The following is a 19,753-nucleotide window of genomic DNA, read 5'->3' as shown; positions in this document are numbered from 1 at the left end:
GTAGTTCTACTCTACAAACTCATTTTTCATGTCAGCATGGGGGGGGGGTCAGTTTTCCAATAAATTGACTGTTTTGTTATCCGGACTTGATCCATTAGACTGCTACGAAAGCAGATGCCAAGTCACTGACACGTGTTTCTGTACATCTTCTATTTTGAAACACTCAAAATATTCTGACAGTTTCTTAAACGAGAACGCAAAGCGGTGACTGCCGGATACTGGAATTATTTTCCTGTTTTTCCTAAAGAAATAAGGGGACTTCAGGTGATATGATTTCTTGGAACAATTGATGGAAAATCAATTGTAAAAAATAATAATAATATAATCAATTGTAAAAAAAATTTAAAATCTGGGATTTTGGTTGTTTTTAGTTGAGTGGAATATTTTGCCTTATGAACCGTGCCCTGTTGTGCATGGATAGATAGCTGTTGGTAGTATAAAACATTTTGAGAAATGTTGACTCCCTCTGAATTAAAGTATTTTTTTAGAAAGAGGTAATTTCTCACAAAAAATTTGAATCTGAGAAAGACTTCAGGCATGAAGCCTTTTTAAGCATCTGCAAGCACACAAATTTGTGCAAAAAAGGGTGGGGGTTTTTTTCTTAAAAATTTTTTCTTGCAACTTCGATGACCAATGATTCCAAATTTTCACAGATGTTTCATTTGATGCATATTTCGTGATTCACCAAGTGAGAATACCAAACTCACAGCATACGTGATTAACGTCAAATTCCTTTGATTAATTTTGTTTTTGCAGGACTTGAAGACACCACCCACGTCCTGAGGGAAAGTGGTGTCTTATTCAGTGCCACCCTCGGTATGGTGGATGCTTCAAGGGGTACCAACTCGTACTACAAGCTGCAATTGCTGGAAAGTGACTCCAAGTGCAAGTTCATCAGGTGAGTCCCAATGCTCATGCTCACTCCAAGAGCTGTTCTATTGTTAGCCCGGTTCCATAGAGCTGCTTTGAAAAGGTTTTGGATACTTTCTTTGTATGACGCAAAACACCATGTCCACAGATTTACATTTAACTTAGACATTTGAAGATAATGATAGAAGAAAGCTTCCCTTAAAATATTACTTGCTAGGATGAGGTGCTGTAGTTTATGAAAAGTGAATAAAACAATGTCATAAAAGCAAATTTCATCTTAGGAGACAACAACTATGCAAGCATGTACACTGTATTTTTACGCGACTCTCCTGACAACATCGCTTTTCACTTTTTTTAACCCTAAATATTTTTATTTTTTATTTATTCTATTTCTTTTTTTGGTGGGGGGGGGGGGGGGAATCCACAAGACTGCAGGGCTTGTGGCTCGAAATGTTTACTTGACCAGAAACAACCTCATTCCTCATCTTTGTGGGAAAATGTTGACTGTGAAAGTGATAATTATCTGTTAATTCTCTTTCAAGGATAGTGGCTGAAGTATAAAATCAAATGAGATCTTCTCCGAGCGCTTGTTCAACTCATTTTGATTTGAGTTGAACAAGTACCCAGAAAATATCTCATTTGATTTTATACTTCACTATCCTTGAATGAAAATTAGCAAATGATTATTATCACATTCACAGTCAACATTTTTCCACAAAGATGAGGAATGCGGATTAGGAATCGAATTCAATTGGAAAACCAAAGCACACCAGTGTTTACTCCTAGCCCTGATGTACTTAAAGGGAAAGAAAACAGTTGGTAATTACTCAAAACAAATATTAACTTAAAAACTGACCTGGTAACGAGCATTGGAGAGCTGTTGATAGTATAAAACATTGTGAGAAACAGCTCCCTCTGAAGTAGCATAGATTTTGAGAAAGGGGTAACTTCTCACTAAAATAATAAAAGACTTCTAGCCTTCTATTCCTATCTGAAAGCACACAAATGCGTCCAACAAGGGTGTTTTTTCTTTCATAATTTTCTCGCTGATGACCAATTGAGCTCAAATTTACACAGGCTTGTTATTTTATGCTTATGTTGGGATACACCAAGTGAGAAGAATGGTCTTTGACAATTACCACACGTGTTCAGTGCCTTTAAGTACCCACTGCTAGTAGAATAATTGGAACTGGTTCAGCTCAGCGATCTAGCAGTTCAGATACCTGCGCTTTAATATGCAAAGTCGTTCCCCACTTCAGGTTTTCCTGTGGATCTTGTTCCACACTGAACATTTCTTAGTTTACCATGCTTAATCAAACGTCCATGCAGGTAAATAGATTGGTGTATTCATCAAGTCAGTGGCCCATATCATAGAAGGCTGTCTCACCAACGTACTTATTCAAGCCTTATTCTGGTCATAACCTAGGGTTATAACCAGTAAACTACGATAAAGTGAACTACATAAACAGTGGAATTTAACCTGATAAGTTTGCTAGCACCAAGCGTGAATGGGGAATCTTGTTAGAGTATCAGACATAATTTAACCATAAACCTCACCATTTTTCTTACAAACAAAACAATAATGTTAATACCAAGTTCTTCTGATCAGTGCTTATTCTTTGCCTGACAGGCATCTGTCACTCATTATTTTTAATGACATGTATGCATAATTATATTTTGGGTTCTTAAACGGTGACGTAATGGAATCCTAAGCCAAAAAAAAAACTAAATGTTTTATCACGTATTTTGTGCATATTGGGCGAACAATAGAGCTATGGTCTTCTAGTTTCTTGACTTTGACGGTAAACAATGACAGTAATATTTCTCTGCAAGTTTGGTGTTTTGTGCAAACTCAATCATCAGTTTGCATTTCAGAGATTAAAACTAATTAATTTTTGTAATAATTGCCAATCCTATAAGTAATAACCTGAGAGGCTAATCATCCTTTACTCGCAGGTAAGAAGCTGGATTGCCAAGGATGGGCTACAACGTGTTTGAGGCGTGCAAAGGCGCTATTGGCAGCCTGCCACATTTACCTATCCATATTGACCCATTTGAGCATGGAGCACTGCCAGAGACCGAAAGTGTTTGATTTGTCATGGAGGAAACTGGAGGGCCTGGATAAAAACCCTTGTGGCATAGGAGGGAACCAACTCTACTCACATACAATTATAGTAACCCGTTTTTATATAGTGCTTTTCACACCTGGAGGGCGTCCCAAAGCGCTTCACATTATTACCCCTGGTCACTTGGCCTTAATTCACTTCTTAAACCATCTCAGCTCCCTGGTGGGGAGTATACAGCCTTGTGCAACATTAATATGCACTAAATGAATCACAAGAACAATCTCTGTCCTCACAGGTACCCATTTACCCCTGGGTGGAGAGAAGCAATTATAGTATAGTGTCTTGCTCAGGGACACAAGTGTCACGACCGGGATTTGAACCCACACTCTGCTGAACAGAAGCACCAGAGCTTGAGTTCGGTGCTCTTATCCGCTCGGCCACGACACCCTATAAATGTATTATGGCCTCAGCCGGGAATCAAACCAGGGCCCAATTTCATAAAGCTGTCAAGCAGAAAATATTGCTTAGCAAATTTCTCTGCTAAGCCAAAAATGAGTGGCGCAACAGTTATAACGATGTGAACTTTATGGAACTTTGCCTGGTAACCAGTTTCTGTTAGTCCAGATTTTCTGTGCTTAGTAATTTTATTTGCTTATAGGCTTCATGAAATTGGGTTGCGTGGTTAGACACCAGCATTTTGCGCTTGAACCATCCATGCCACAGTAACAAAAGAGGAATATTGCAAAAATGCAGTTTGCTTTGGTTGTTACCTTTGACTATAAAAGCCCCAAATAAATATTGACTTCAAACTCTTTTTTTCCTTCCTGTAGATATTGGATCTTCAGATCATGGGGTCGAGTCGGCACTAGCGTCGGAGGGACCAAGGTTGAAGAGTTCTTTGGGGACAAAGCCTGCGCCAAGCGTAAATTTGTTGAGCTTTACCAGGAGAAGACGGGAAATTCTTTTGGCACCAAGAATTTCGAGAAGATTCCCAACCGCTTTTACCCGCTGGACATCGACTACGGGAATGATGTAAGGTTTTATACAGTGCAGGACCCAATGTGCCTTTTTTCTGGCGGATTATATTAGCTCCTTTAAAAGTCTTATTGTCCGTAATGGATTAGACGTCTGTGATGAAAATGTGTTCCAATCATTTATATTGTTTTGGGTATGAATGAATATACCCCGGAAGTAATTGAGAGCGCCCTGAAGCGGTCAAAACTTTGGCCCAATACATGGCTCTGTGTACTGCTAAATTCTGCACTTGTGTCCCATATGTGCTTTACAGGGCAACGTGCGCAAAATTCTGCCAGAACAAGACTTTAGCCAGGATATGGTAAAAGGGTTAAAAATTTGCTGGAAATCTATAGACTGGGGTCAGAATTGTTCACTTACAATATATTTACATCTACATGTAAATTGCTAATAAAATAGGGTGTTCAAATTTAAAAGAGGGTGTGTCAAAAAGATACCTAGACACCCCTCTAGCTGGCTGACACTATGAGCGGTAAGCAGAGCTGTGAATTTTGACCCAGATATTTCCCACTGCCAATCCCCAGAACATGCTTGAACAAATGAAACAATTTGAAAAGCTTACTGATTATGAACACTTTTCTCAATATGTTGAATGCTATTCTAAATATCTTCCCGGTTGTTTAACATTTCCCTCTTTTTTTTTCTTTTTTTTATTTATTTCTTCTTTACCCTGGGGAAACCTCTCAGAGGTGCCTAGCAACTACATACACATTAACATTTTAAAATTGTATTAATATAAAAATATATTTATAATAACATTCATTGATTAATATTAAAGAATAGAAAGACAGCCAAATTTGAATATAAAGACGACAGATATACGACAACAGCTCAAAAACTTTACAACAAGCAAAATATACAAATGAGACAAAGGTTAAAATTCTGGTCCAGCGAGGAAAAACATCACATGCCCCTCGTATTAAAAAGATGCAAATGTTTGCAGCTGTGGGATTGACACCACTGTTTCTCTATGTGTTCATGTTCTAGGAGGTAGCTAAACTGGGCAATGAGCCTGACGTCAAGTCTAAGCTCCATCCACAGCTCCAAGGGCTAATGCAACTTATCTTTGACATCGACACGCTCAAGAAGACCATGGTAGAATTTGAGGTGAGAGCAGAGGAAGGGAAGGGATTGGTGCGAGGTTCGACCCTAATCTTTAGTCTATGTAGTCTTTGCAGTTCTGTACTCCCTACTACGGCCCCTTCCATGGCAAAACAGTAAAATGACATTTTGGGGGGAAAAACAAGTACAGAGATAAGCTGTTTGCCATAAAACGGGATGAACGTGTATTGCGAAGTGAGTTTGAACATATTTTCTCCAGAAGATGATCAGAGCATACTGATCGAAACGTTGAGTTGAAACCAACGATTCTATTCAGAACCACCCCAACTCATTAGAGATAGTCATAACATATTTTATATAACACCCAAGCAGATCCTTGCCATATGATTGGAGGATTGTCCGTCACGTGATAGCAAATAAAAGTACCATTGCACGCTGAGTCACTCACCGTGCTTTTTCGTTCCATCCGAAAAGTACCATTGCACGCTGGCACGCTGGCAGCGTGCAATGGTACTTTTCGGATGGAACGAAAAAGCTGAGTAAAAACATCACTGCGTGCACGTGTCTTTGGTAACGCAGCAGGTGTTACTGCAAGAAGGCATGTAAAATTACTAGCATTCGGCTTCTACAGTTGAAATTGTTTGTTTTGAAAGTTGCTTCTTTCAATCAAAATGACAAAGTTCTACTTGGATGTTATATAAAACAAATAATGAATGTTTTTCATTCGTGCAATGGTGCGAATATGTTCATTCGTTGAAAGCTGGAATGTTCCATTCAACTCGGCTCCGCCTCGTTGAATAGAACATTCCATCTTTCAACTCATGAACATATTCGCACCATTGCACTCATAAACATTCATTATGTGTGTAATATTCACATCCGTACATAGTATGCCTTTGAAACTTTGAAATGGGAAAAACGCCCTCAATTTACCCAGAAATGATCTTAGATAAGAAGTAAAAAAGTTTGCATAATGCTGTTTTGTCATGAAAGGGCCACCTAGCAAGTCGTGTTATAACTTGCATTGAAACAATGACCTTTCGAAGAGAACAATTCATCATTATTATTTTTATCTAAAATATCTAGCTTTTAATAAACACACTCTACTGCCTTACTGTTTTGCCTGACTAAGAATAGGAAAATCAAATGACAATAGTCTGTGCGTCATTTAAATGTAGTTATTGAATTGTATTTTAATGATTAACCTCTGCTTTGTTCTTTGGCATTTCAGATTGACTTGGATAGGATGCCTTTGGGAAAGTTGTCCCGCTCTCAGATTCAAAATGCATATTCTGTTCTGACAGAGCTCCAGACGGTATGTAATGCTGTACTTTGCACTTTTATGTGGATGGCCGAATGCTATAGATCTTTTACTGTTACTTGGACATCATATCAACTCCATGCTTCCTTTTTGTTGACTTCAACAAGGTTTTGAAATCACACCAGGGCCCAATTTCATAAAGCCTGTAACCACAACAATTTGCTTAGCATGAAATTTCCGGATTACAGGATTACGAACCCAATTTCCACATGATTTTCAGGATTCAGCAAACAACAGCTGAATACAAGTAACAAGCAATATGCAACACATGAAAATTTGGTTGGTAATCCTGTTTTTACCAAGGAAGAAATTTCATGCTAAGCAAATTTGTGTGCTTACAGGCTTTATGAAATTGGACCCTGTTCTTATAATTGTATTAATTAGGATTTGAAACTTTGCATGGAGGGAGTATAACTAGGTGAGGTTTGCGGAAGCACCATGTGTAAATCTCATTTGAGAAGCGGTTCTGAGGAAAACCAATGTTGACAACTCACTGTTTCAATCAGATATAAGAGATTTACACATGGTGCTACCGAAAACCTCAACCGACTATAATTGTATTGTCTACTTTGTTTAACCTGTATCATTGGAAATTTTGTTTTCAGCTACACTTGCATTGATTACATTGCACTTGCTTTGATGCTTTGGTTTTTCCCATTGTTTCTGTCCAGGCTGATAAGCCTTTATGCACAATTGCCCTCTTAAAGACACTGGACACTATTGGTAATTGTCAAAGACTAGTCTTCAAACTTGGTGTGTCTCAACATATACATAAAATTACAAACCTGTGAAAATTTGAGCTCAATCGGTCATCGAAGTTGAGTGATAAGAATGAAAGAAAAAACACCCTTGTCAGACGAAGTTGTGTGCTTTCATATGGTTGATTACGAGACCTCAAGTTCTAAACTTGAGGTCTCGAAATCAAATTCGTGGAAAATTACTTCTTTCTCGAAAACTACTCCACTTCAGAGGGAGCCGTTTCTCACAATGTTTTATACTACCAACCTCTCCCCATTACTTGTTACCAAGTAAGGTTTTATGCTAAAAATTAGTTTGAGTAATTAATTACCAATAGTGTCCACTGCCTTTAAAAAATTACTGCAATACATCTTGGGTTACCGAGTACAGTTCTAAAATAAATCAAGCTGCTGTAATGGACGCCGTGCTTGTAGTTAATTATTCATTATTTGTATACTTTTATTCAACCTTTTTCCCCCATAGTTGATTGAGGCCGGCAATGCCAGCAGAAACACCATGTTGGATGCCTCTAATAGGTTCTACACACTGATACCTCATAACTTTGGCTTGAGTTCAATCCCTCTACTTGAAAAGCTTGAAGTCATCCAGGTAGGTTTTGATCATTGATCTTTATTATATTGTTTGGATTGGACACATTGCTGCGGATTCGTTGAGCAATTTGTTCAGCAGAGTGTGGGTTCGAGTCCCGGACTCAAGCTCTGGTGTTTCTGTTCAGCAGGAGTGTGGTTCGAGTCCCAGTCTTGACACTTCAGTCCTTAAGCAAGACACTTGACCCTTAATGCTGTATCCTTCGGATGGGATGTAAAGCAGTTGGTCCCTTGTGTTGTGTAATTCATGTAAAAGAGCCCAGTGCACTTATCGAAAAGAGAAGGGGTTCATCCTGTTGTTCCTGGTTTGATTTTTATTTTTTTTATTTTTATTGTCGTAAAAGTCGCCAGACACACAAGGCCTGAAGGCCACTTCAAGGTGTGGGCTAGAATTATTTTTGTCCAGAGACCGTTGCCACCTACTCCTAGGGCTGAAACAGGGTTACCCTCTTTTACAGTCCATACGGATGTAGGCTTATGTTTCATCAGTCCGAAGCCTGGCCGGTAGAGCAGAAAGCACTACCTCCCCAATTTTACGTAGCAAGTGTCACGACCGGGATTCGAACCCACACTCTGCTGATCAAACACCAGAGCTTGAATCCGGTGCTCTTAACCGCTCGGCCATGATTGGCTGCCTATTGCGCCATAGCACAAGTTGTGATTCACTATTAACTAGAAGGCAATACTTATTTTAGTCATTGTAAAATCAGCGATTAGCCTGGTAGGATTCGAACCCACAACCTTGTGGTTGCAAGTCCCCTGCAGTCTAACCACTTAACCACAGTGAAGGACGTGACCACTATATAAGAAGCCACTATTTATTTGTATCCCTAAATCTTTTTCTTCAGCAAAAAACCAAGATGTTGGATAGCCTGTTGGAGATTGAGGTTGCTTACAGTCTACTGAAGGGAAGCAAGAACCAAGAGTCAACCAAGAGTCAGATTGATATCAACTATGAGAAACTCAAGTGCCAGATGGAGGTATAAACAAAGTCAACCACTTGTGTCAAGTGTATTGTATGTTGGACATGTAACACGTGTCACTCGTCACTTTATCCTGTCATTCACAAATCTGAAAAATGGATGAAAACAACCACTTAAAGGGAGGGTACACGTTTGGTAATTGTCAAGGACAAGTCTTCTCACTGGGTTTTGTCCATCATAACCATAAAATAACAAGCCTGTGAAAATCTGGGTTCAATTGGTCATCGAAGTTGCGAGAAAATGATGAAAGAAAAAACACCCTTGTTGGACAAATTTGTGTGCTTTCAGATAAGAATAAAAGACTTCTAGCTAAAAGTCTTTTATTATTTTAGTGAGAAATTACCTCTTTCTCAAAAACTAGGTTACTTCAGAGGGAGTCGTTTCCCACATTGTTATATATTATCAACAGCTCTCCAATGCTTGTTACCAAGTCAGTTTTTAAGTTAATATTTGTTTTGAGTACCAAACGTGTACCTTCCCTTTAAGTGAATTGATAACATTTAAATATGAGCTCACCCACTAGCACTCATCCAGTATGATATTACTTGCTGTCCATGAGGGAACACCAATTTGGTTCTTATAAAAAACCACATATGCTTCTATGAAAACACGCCAAGTACCAGTACCATTGGTATCGGTGCCGCAGGCACCATTGCTTGCGGCATCTAGCGATCCCATGGCATCCCTGGTGCTGGAAGCTGTGTCGGAGCTGGATTTGTTATCCTTCTTTGGCGGCATTTTGAGTAACAATAATGGCAGAACAAAAAGTTCAGTAGATTCAGCAGTTAGTTGAAAACTCCCTGAAGTGCAGATTAAGCTGCAAACTCAGACGAAGATGGACAGTTGTGATGGTAAACCGAAGTGGTTGCGAAATGAAAGACATCTTACATCTTAAAAGGGCGCCCTCAGCTGTTTGGACAACTGTTCATGTGTGTTTTGTTGTGGTGTCAAATGGCCTTCTAGAGAGACTCTGCTAGTGTTGAAACCTCAGGCTAACTTACTTTTTGTTGTTGCAAAAACCACATCGGATAACAGTTCCTGTACATATAAACGCTCAAATAAATCCCACTCAGAGATAGTGAGATTACAGATATGGTGTTCTCTAATCGGAAACCCATATCGTATCATACCGCCATCATACAAAGCTTCAACTCTCCCACTGACAGATCGCCGAATGATTCCTGAAATATCTGTAGAGACCTGCAGCCGATTTGACGAAACACGAGGATTAATCCTATCTCAAGTTAGCAGGAGTAACTCATCCTAACTTAGGATTTATCTGAAGGTATACATGCTACAGTGCAAGGCTGGGATTCGTCCCTAAGTCCTAAGATTAATCCGAAATTAGGAAGGGTTCGGTGAAATCGAAGGCTGGTTTAATGAAGAGAATTCCCCATCCCATTTTAATCAACAGCCAGTTGGTCTTCACTACACTTTGAAAAGTCTGCTATTGTCTTCGTCAGGCGAACTAACTTGTTAAATTTTTATTCCATGATTTCAAAAACTCTCAAAACATATCTTTTTCTTGAACCATCGCTTTTGAACTTTGGTTGTCTTTATGTATATAGCAGAGTTCTTGTTTTTTTTGGGCCAGGAGTGTCATCATTGACAGACATGGCACTAGAAATGTTCATTTTGTCACTTTTTGTTATGGCAGGTCATTCCGAAAGACAGCGAGGAGTTCAAGATGATAAAGACGTACACTAAGAACACCCACGGAGCCACCCACAGCTCATATAAACTTAAAGTAGAGGAGGTGAGTATGACTGCGTGCAAATTTGATAAGTTTGGAAAATATAAATAGTCACAACTAAGCCTCAGGGCGACTAGTAAAATTTACTACTCGACTAGTGACACTAATTGCGACTAATCATGATTCTCAATATACACTGCAACATATTGTTTGCTGCAGGTGGACTATAGTCAAATTCGTGATAAAAGGATGTCACTGATGTCTGATTGTGTTTCGTAAGTAAATTATGTTGTCGTAAAAAGTCGTGAGCGACAGAACTGGTTCACCGAGCAGGTAGTCGTGACATTCTTTCCTTCTTTGAATTTCTTCATTCCAATCATCTATAAGTCTTGCATTCTTCTTTCAGTTGTTTTTTCTTTTCACCCTTTCTCACTTCCTTAACCTTCACTGTCCTCCATCAACATTTCTTCTCATGCAAAGCTTCAATAATATTTCTTGTGGTTCCATGCTAAAAGGTGTACCTTCTGGATCGCGAAGGCGAGAAGTCCAGGAACAAGCCCTTCAGTCAGCTCCACAACCGCATGCTCCTCTGGCATGGCTCCCGTCTATCTAACTTCTGTGGTATATTGTCGCAAGGACTCCGGATTGCTCCACCAGAGGCACCAGCAGTAAGTAGGATATTTTATTTTTGTTCTTGAAAATCAAAGTCAACTTTGTCTCTGGTTTTTTACTTTGTTTCTAGTGGTAAGACATCTGCTGCTCTAGCATGGCAAAGGTTGTGGGTTCGCATCTCATTTGACTGTTTTTTGTTCGCGGAACTTTTTCATTGGAAAGTACTGAATAGATACAGTGCTTAAAACAAATCAGTAAGCCAATTTTTCAATTTTCTATGTGATAAGCTATTTTTGTTTGCCTGGTGTGATTTTCTTGTAATAGGTTGACCTTCAAGTCTTGTGTGAGTTTAGGAAACAACTTTGTCAAGCAATTTTAGAAAAACGATTATTTAGTCTGAAAATAATTTGTGTACACTAAGTGCTATTATTGAGTTGCAAATAATGATTTTTAGCTGTTCCGACCTACTGTCGGAACAGGTGTTGTTTTCGTTGCGATTTTTATTATTTTTATTATTATTATTATTCTTTGTTTCCGCCTAAAACCCCATAGCGTTTGTACAGCGTTTTTGTTCAGGCCCCTACTCCTAAAGTATGAGGATAAAATAGTTAAATCATATATCAAATTGAAGCTTAGAACATAAGCTTTACTCTAACAAAAAAGTGTAAAAATTCTTCATTAATTAACCACGTGGTCTTCATTTGAATTTTTTAATTTGTAATTTTGATGCAGTCACTTTCATGTTATTGTGAAACATTCTCTTTGGTAATACAACACAGTATGTACCTCAATGAGTTGTTGACTTCTTGAGAGGAGTCTATACTATTTTGTTTTCTACCCGCGTTCTGGACACATTACTCTGTACACGCACAAAGTACAGAGGTTTGGGATTTTCGTTAGAACGTGCGTTAAATTTGTTCTTGTTTTTCTAACCGCGTTCTGGACCAATTACTCTGTGCATGGGTTTTCGTTAAAACGAACGTGCGTAATTAGATAGGGGTTTTTGACGACATCGACGTCGTCGTCAAAAACCCCCTTAAGGCAATCTAATACTACATTTCAACCCTACTTTATAATAGTTATAAAATATTACTTGCTGTGGTGTTGTAGTTTTTCAGAAATGAGTAAAAAAATGTCAAATTTTGACTCCAAGGTGTTTTCTTCGTGGACGAACGTGCGTAGTTGAATAGGGGTTTTTGACGACGACGACGTCCTCGTCAAAAACCCCTAAAGGCATCTAATACTACATTTCAACCCTACTTAATAGTTAAAGGCGTTAGCAGTTCATATTTAGTGACAATGTTCGCAAAATCATGACACGATAATTATTTCGCCGGATCATAATCCCCTCTGTTGATATACATACATGTAAACCCTCGTCTAATGCATTGGCCCTCATAGCCTAGTGGTCATCAGTCGCGCTTACTTCACTGATACATGCGAGTTCGAATCTGCGCGCGGGAAAATATTTTTTTTATCCCCCAAAACAAAAAAAATATTTCTTTTTGTAATATTTAAGTTAGATTCTTATCTTTATATCGATAGTGTTGCCTTTTCTTTTTCTCAATTGTTAGCCCAACATAACATGTGTGCATGCATGACACGATGATGTTTGAAAAACACAGTAAGCGAAAAATGGTGATCATAAGCGCAGAGTTTGGTGGTTAAGAGTTCTGTGAAATCAAATCGTACTACAATCCCGGCCAAAATGCTTGGGCCACCCTTTCCTGAAACAACAGTTCCCTGTAAAAAACCCAACCCAAAACACCACTACCCCCATTGACCCAGCAATAAACACTCTCTGCCAGTCCCTCACCCGCCCCTACCCCCCCCCCCCACCCCACCCCGCCAAAAAACAAAACACCACTACCCCCATAAAATAATCACTGTTAAAATTAGACATTCACTTTGTTTGGACATTCATTATCTTTTCAAAGCGTTCTTTGCATGTAAAAAAATTTCCAAAAATCACTCAGACAATCCCGGCCAAAATGCTTGGGCCACCCTTTCCTGAAACAACAGTTCCCTGTAAAAAAACCCAACCCAAAACACCACTACCCCCATTGACCCAGCAATAAACACTCTCTGCCAGTCCCTCACCCGCCCCTACCCCCCCCCCCACCCCACCCCGCCAAAAAACAAAACACCACTACCCCCATAAAATAATCACTGTTAAAATTAGACATTCACTTTGTTTGGACATTCATTATCTTTTCAAAGCGTTCTTTGCATGTAAAAAATTTTCCAAAAATCACTCAGACAATCCCGGCCAAAATGCTTGGGCCACCCTTTCCTGAAACAACAGTTCCCTGTGCACTTCCCATTCACATTCACATTAAAAACATTTGCCCGCCCCCGGCCCCCCGCTCAATGTTGACTGAATTCGGAAGACAGTCGGCAAATGGAACCAACATTGAAAGGGGGCAGGGGGGCCCAACGAGATTTGGCCGGGATTGTAGATCAAACATCAAACCACCGACCCCCAAAAATGTTAAAAATTGTAATTAATTAACCACGTGACCCATATTTGCATATTTAATTGGGAAATCTTTGTAGCACCATATCTCAAGAAGTAAACTGCCGTTTTTTTAGAATTTTTGTAGTTAAACACTCCTTGGGGATTGGAGATTAATTTTGAAAAACCATGACCCCATGTCGACCTCTACTTCCGGGTCAACCGGAAGTGGCACCAAAACTCATTCAGCATTTTCTTCTTTTTTTCAATGATAGACTCCTTGGTCATTTTAGCTCATAATCCAAGCAAAAGAACACGGAACAGCTTTGTGTTTGTTCACAAACACCTAATGTCTAGTTTTAGTTGTAACTTATATATTTTAACTATACAAGTGAAATTGTTCAGTGTGTCACATACTTTTATGTTAAACCACAAGGGAATCATGGTACCCCTGAACAGAGAAATTGTCAAATTATGGAGACTGCCAACATCGGGCCAAATAGCTCACTTGGTAGAGCGCCGGCACGTTAATCTGGAGATCATTGGTTCAAATCCTGCTCTCATTAGTAAAATAAAATCGTTTAACCTTAAATGATTTATATTTAGCACCAGTTTATCAGTATTTTTTCATTTTTCATTTTTATATTTGCCCATCTCATTTCTCATTGAACAAACAGACAGGTTACATGTTTGGCAAGGGAGTTTACTTTGCAGACATGGTGTCCAAGAGCGCCAACTACTGCTTCACAACTCGCAGTAACTCAACAGGGCTGATGCTACTCTGTGAGGTAGCTATCGGCAACATGCACACCCTGCAACACTCAGATTATGTAACCAAGCTACCAAAAGGGAAACACAGCACAAAAGGTAGGGTACCAGACATTCTAGCCATAACATCCCTGTTGAGACAGTTTTTGTTCTTCCCTTTGTCCCTGTAGTTAACACCGTCGTGTAGACTTGTACACAAAGTTCCTTGTGGAACACCCCAGACTTTATAGTCCCCCATGGAGACCCTTGTCCTCGCGCAAAAAAATATCGGGCACTGTAAAGGTTGATTTAATCTCGGTCGTGCGATGGTCATACGATGGAAGTATTGTCGCGCAATCCTTAAAAACACAGTTTATAGTCGTCGCCGAGGCCTATAACAAGTGTTTTTATGATCACGCGTCAAGACTTCCATCACGATGACCATCGGGCGACCACCGACTATAAACAGGCCTTAAAGGAACATTACGTTGGTTTTTGCTAACAAAACAGACAGGAGAGAATAGTGAAAAAACGATTACAAATTTTGCATTGCATCGATGCCAAAATAAAAATGAATAAAACGCTCACTGACCGATAAACTCCAAAGCGCGGGTATAGATTATTTATTTCTCATCAAATATGACATTTCAGACAGAAATATTTCAAGGGATGTTTTCTACTATCATCATCATTAGACCGTGTAAGTTTTATGTAAATCTGTGATCTTCACAATTTTGTTTCTCACCAATTCTGTAACGTTCCTTTAAGAGTTAATTCTGACTGTAACTTTTTTATATGTTTTCTCAAGGTGAGGGGCGCTCGTATCCAGACCCAGCTGGCCAGGTGGTCCTAGATGATGGAATGATTGTACCTACTGGAAAGGCAGTCCAGTCTGATTTGTCTAACACCAGTCTGTTGTACAATGAGTATCCTTTTGGAATCTACCATCTGTGGTTGTTTTATTTTCCCTGTTTTTTGTTTTTTATATTACAGGCAGTGGACACTATTGGTAATTACTCAAAATAATTATTAGCATAAAACATTACTTGGTAACGAGTAATGGGGAGAGGTTGGTAGTATAAAACATTGTGAGAAATGGCTCCCTCTGAAGTGGAGTAGTTTTCGAGTTAATTTTCCACGAATTTGATTTAGAGACCTCAAGTTTAGAATTTGAGGTCTCGAAATCAAGCATCTGAAAGCACTCAACTTTGTGTTTCAAGGGTGTTTTTTTCTTTCTTAGTAAATAATAATATTATTTTGCAACAACGACGACCAATTGAGCACAGGTTTGTTATTTTATGCATATGTTGAGATACAGCAAGTGAGAAGACTGGTCTTTGACAATTACCAATAGTGTCCACTGGCTTTAAATATCTTTTTTTTTTTGGTTTTTTTTTGGGTTTTTTTACAAGCATAGACCTTATGCATTAATATCATCCAGCTGCAATCTTAGAGGTAAACCGATGATGAAACAATGGAAATTCTGTGCAGAGCACACAGGATTGGCCAATTTACAACCTCCTTTTGACCTCTAGGTGAGGGCGCCCCACTCAAATGAGTTCATTGCGTGAGGTCTACTTAGAAGAAAGTACTCTCAAAACAGTTTGACCTTTTAAAAAGTTTTTGATTTCATGAAGGTATCCATGTTTTTATGCATGTGTAATCTCGTAAACTGGATCACAAGTTAATAAACCCCCAAAAAATTGAACACTGGGGGGGGGGGGGACTCAGAGCACGACTTATCTAGACATGGTTGGGCTTTAGCAGTTGTGATGATATGGCAGAGCTGCTGCTATCTCCAGGCCTAGAGTTACACAGAGACCTCTGTTGACCCCTGGTCTTGACCTGTATGGAATTTCCCTTTACAAAATGAAAATGGCCTTGCCTTCTCAAAGATTTTGAAAATCTCTCTGATTATGGAAAATTCAAAATATCTCTTTGATTGTTGTACGCAACAACATATTAGTCTGTGCTTACTAAATGTTTCAAGGAAGGAGCTTTAAGGAGCTGTGACAAAGTTCTGCTAGTGATGTTCCCTTAACCAAACCTTTTTCTAGATTCATCGTGTACGATATCGCCCAGATCCGCATGAAATACCTGGTCAAGATGAACTTCAAGTACAACTAAACAACCAGACAAAGTCTTCATCCAACAGCAACTGATGTCCCTCGGTAATTTATCTTCTCCACGTTCTCAAGTCAACCTGTGAGATTTATAGGATTTTTAAATTGTTTTGTTGCAGTGGGTCGATATAAACAGCATGACTTAATCTAAAACCTGACCAAATTTTACAAACAATGTTTTCTGTTAACCATCTGAAGTCATGGAGAATTTTCCCTTAATAATGGTAACTAAACAAAACAGGTTGATAAATCAAATAAATCACATGCGTAGGTTAGCATGCATGCTTTTTACTTTTGAGACTCCACAGCTGGCATACATTTGAACCCTTCAAAACAACACTTCTTGCACCATTCAAAAGTGATTTTTAAGACAAAAGGTTGTTATGAGATTGAGAAGTTTTAGCTCTTGTGGACATTTGTATAGAAAATTTAAATCCTATCAAGGTTTAACCTGTTTATAAGTGACAACTAAGTGCAAAGAGTTAATTCTTGGAAGATATGATAGTTTTAAAAAAGAACCAGTAGATAGATGTATGGTTAACTGTTCAAAAAGTATAGATAGTTCCGACTCAACACGGTGAAAAGTCAGCCATTTTTTACAGGCAAATCAATTTTTTGTTTAAATCACAACTACCGGTAAGCGCTTTTCATCAATACTCGAAAGATCCAAAATACCAAAAATTCCTTTTATTTGGACCACCATTTGTTTAAAAGTGTTGAGTTTTAAGATGACTCTGAGGAAGTAAGATAGAGAACTTGGCATCGTAGTAGCAGCATATCATTGGTTGTTGTTTTATTATGAAAGAGAATTCAAACAGTCAGAAGATTTTTTTGGTTTTGCTGTCAAAGTGAAATCCACAGGGTGAAAAAGAGTTTGTTATATTGGCCTCTGAACGCATTATGAACAGCTGTGTGAGAATGGGTGTTTTATTGTCCAAAAAATTTGGTCGCCAGATCAGATGTTTGTCATAACAAGAGGGGATTGGTGGTTAATGACATGTTTTTCAAATTAAATGTATGCATATTTTTTAAAGCATAATCACTTTTTCAAGGTGCCGTTTGTGGAAAAACTGCAGACTGATTTTATGCGCAGTTATTTGTGCTGACAGTTTACCAATTTTATAAACTTACGCAGAACATTCTTTCTTGGACTTGAGGCTATGCAAGTAAGGTTTGTGGCGAAACCATGTCAAATTCTATTTATGAGAAGTAGTGGTTCTGAGATGAGCCGGCGAGTACTGATAAACTTTTCCGTCAGTGTGCTCTGACCATCTACTGGACAAAGAGATTTTACATGGTGTCATTGCAAACCCTACTTATTCTTACTTGGCTTGAATAGATAGCCGAATGCAATGTGTTGGGTATGTTTTTAAAGTATTAAGCTGATTGAATTGTGTTCCATGTTTGTGATGGCATTATTGCGTGCTTCTGCTCGCATCTCCTCTTCAGCATCTTGAAGACGGCAATCCCGTTCTTCAGTGCCTGCACCATCTTCAAGGAAATAAGACGATTATGCCTTTCACAGTGAAGTTTTTTTCTTCTTCAAAGTTCAAAGTTTATACTTGATGTTAAAAATTGCATACATTTTCTGAGGGATGTATGATAGCCACGATTTGGGTGATCAAAGATATTATTGGAAATCATTCAAGTTTTTTTATTTTGAGGATAGAGGTTAAATATCTGTCTTTTTAAATGTACATGATTTTGATGATTTATAATGGAAGCAAACCTGAAATTTTCCCAGGATTACTTCATCGGTGAAGAGAAAGTCAAATGATTAACATTATACCTTCACATTTTTCATTACCGAAGTGCAGCTGTAGTGTAAAAATTGTGTAATGGTTTTTCAAGTTCAGTTTTGTGTGAAGTTCAAATGTTATTGGTGGGCAAGTTAACTTGAAACACTTAAAGGAAAGGTCCAGCGTAACCAGTTTGGGAATCACTTTATGTCGGTCCTTTCAATTATATTTTAGCCAGTGAATTTTTTTGCTGATAAAAAGTTGCATGCTTACATTTTTACATGACAACCTCCAATAAAAGGAGAGGGCTCAGTTGTTTTTATTGTCACCTTTTATAACTTTCCATCTCATCAATATGGATTTCCCAAAATAAAACGGGTAGAAGTAGAAAGCAGAGTTTTCCAAATATTTGCTCTTATCTTTGAAAAAATGAAATAGCAAGGATGCCAAGTTTTGTATGCCAAGTTTTATAAGTTTATAGATTATGCCAAAATTACTTTTAATGGTTCCATACAATAATATGCAATCGTGAATAAGCTTGACATTTATTTTTGAAAATAACCTGTTGAACACCTGTTAATTATTTTCATGTTTATTCTCGTACTGTTCTTGAAGTACTCAGAGTTGTTCTGAATAAACCACACAGAAGTGCCCATTTTAGAAAGTTTGTTACAGTTGATTTTCTTCACAGGTTGAGTATATACATCTCTACTGCAACCATCTTTGTGACATTCCTAAATGCAGTAAAGAAATCAGTCAACATTTTATCATGGTATAAAAATGAGCCCGGCTGTTTTCTATTGCTTCAGTTAGAGGATTAAAGTCCTTCCTTTTGCAATGTCACAGCCGGGAGATTTGCCAATCTAAGTTAGCACATGGAGGAAAAGTTAGCAGAAGTCTTCCATGTAAACAGAAACCATAATTTATTTTTTAATACAAATGCCATCAAGTTACAGAACACTGATAAAGCAACTGCTCCGGTAAACAAGTACAACTAGTCTTCTTTCTTCAACAAAACATCCTTAATGCAGTGGACACTATTGGTAATTACCCAAAATATTTATTAGAATAAAAACTTACAATGGAGAGCTGTTGATAGTATAAAACATTGTGAGAAACGGCTCCCTCTAAAGTAACATAGTTTTTGAGAAAGAAGTAATTTTCCACTAATTTGATTTCGAGATCTCAGAATAAGATTTTTAGGTCCCAAAATCAAGCATCTGAAAGCACACGACTTTGTGTGACTATGGTGTTTTTTCTTCCATTATTATCTCGCAACTTCAAAGACCAATTGGGTTCAAATTTTCACAGGTTTGTTATTTTGTGCATTTATGTTGAGATACACCAAGTGAGAAAACTTTTGTCTTTGACAATAACCAAAAGGTGTCCAGTGTCTTTAAAAGGGCAGATTTATATTTCAACCCAGTTATACATTTGTGATGCTTGAGGTTGCCCATACAAAATGTTTGGTTGGTTTAGTTTTGGTAAATGAAAGACATGTCTAGAGAACAAAGAAAATTGTTACACCATGATAAATTTCTTGTGCTTTATTCACCATCAATTTTTTAACCAACGCAATGGCTACTATTTGAACATTTTCTTATTCAGCACTGTGTTTGCCTTTAGTTGGTTATGTTATTGGATTTTCTGTTTTTAAAATCAGTGAAAATGTGTTGTATAATTGGGTACAAATTTAGTCAA

The 19,753-nt window shown here is 38.2% G+C and overlaps 1 protein-coding gene across 1 annotated transcript; it reads left to right on the top strand.

The window, feature by feature from the left end:
• The first annotated feature begins 759 nt into the window (after positions 1 to 759).
• On the top strand, positions 760 to 18,724 carry LOC117294686 (poly [ADP-ribose] polymerase 1-like). The gene is made up of 11 exons (XM_033777197.1): positions 760 to 898; positions 3,767 to 3,968; positions 4,959 to 5,078; positions 6,265 to 6,348; positions 7,576 to 7,701; positions 8,549 to 8,680; positions 10,341 to 10,439; positions 10,892 to 11,044; positions 14,121 to 14,310; positions 14,999 to 15,116; positions 16,248 to 18,724. The coding sequence occupies exons 1-11, from the start codon at positions 819 to 821 to the stop codon at positions 16,315 to 16,317; spliced, it is 1,374 nt and encodes a 457-aa protein (XP_033633088.1). The 5' UTR covers positions 760 to 818; the 3' UTR covers positions 16,318 to 18,724.
• Positions 18,725 to 19,753: the final 1,029 nt, after the last annotated feature.

The sequence above is a fragment of the Asterias rubens genome, chromosome 1 (assembly GCF_902459465.1).
Source record: "Asterias rubens chromosome 1, eAstRub1.3, whole genome shotgun sequence".
NCBI lineage: Eukaryota > Metazoa > Echinodermata > Asteroidea > Forcipulatida > Asteriidae > Asterias > Asterias rubens.
This window is presented reverse-complemented; position numbering and strand designations above follow the sequence as displayed.

Bases quoted from the DNA above. Each gene is read 5' to 3' on its own strand.
- LOC117294686 (XM_033777197.1), top strand. From the start codon at position 819: ATGGTGGATGCTTCAAGGGGTACCAACTCGTACTACAAGCTGCAATTG. The intron at 11,045-14,120 runs GTAAGTAGGATA...TTGAACAAACAG, and splicing joins CTCCACCAGAGGCACCAGCA to ACAGGTTACATGTTTGGCAA. The intron at 15,117-16,247 runs GTATCCTTTTGG...ACCTTTTTCTAG, and splicing joins ACCAGTCTGTTGTACAATGA to ATTCATCGTGTACGATATCG.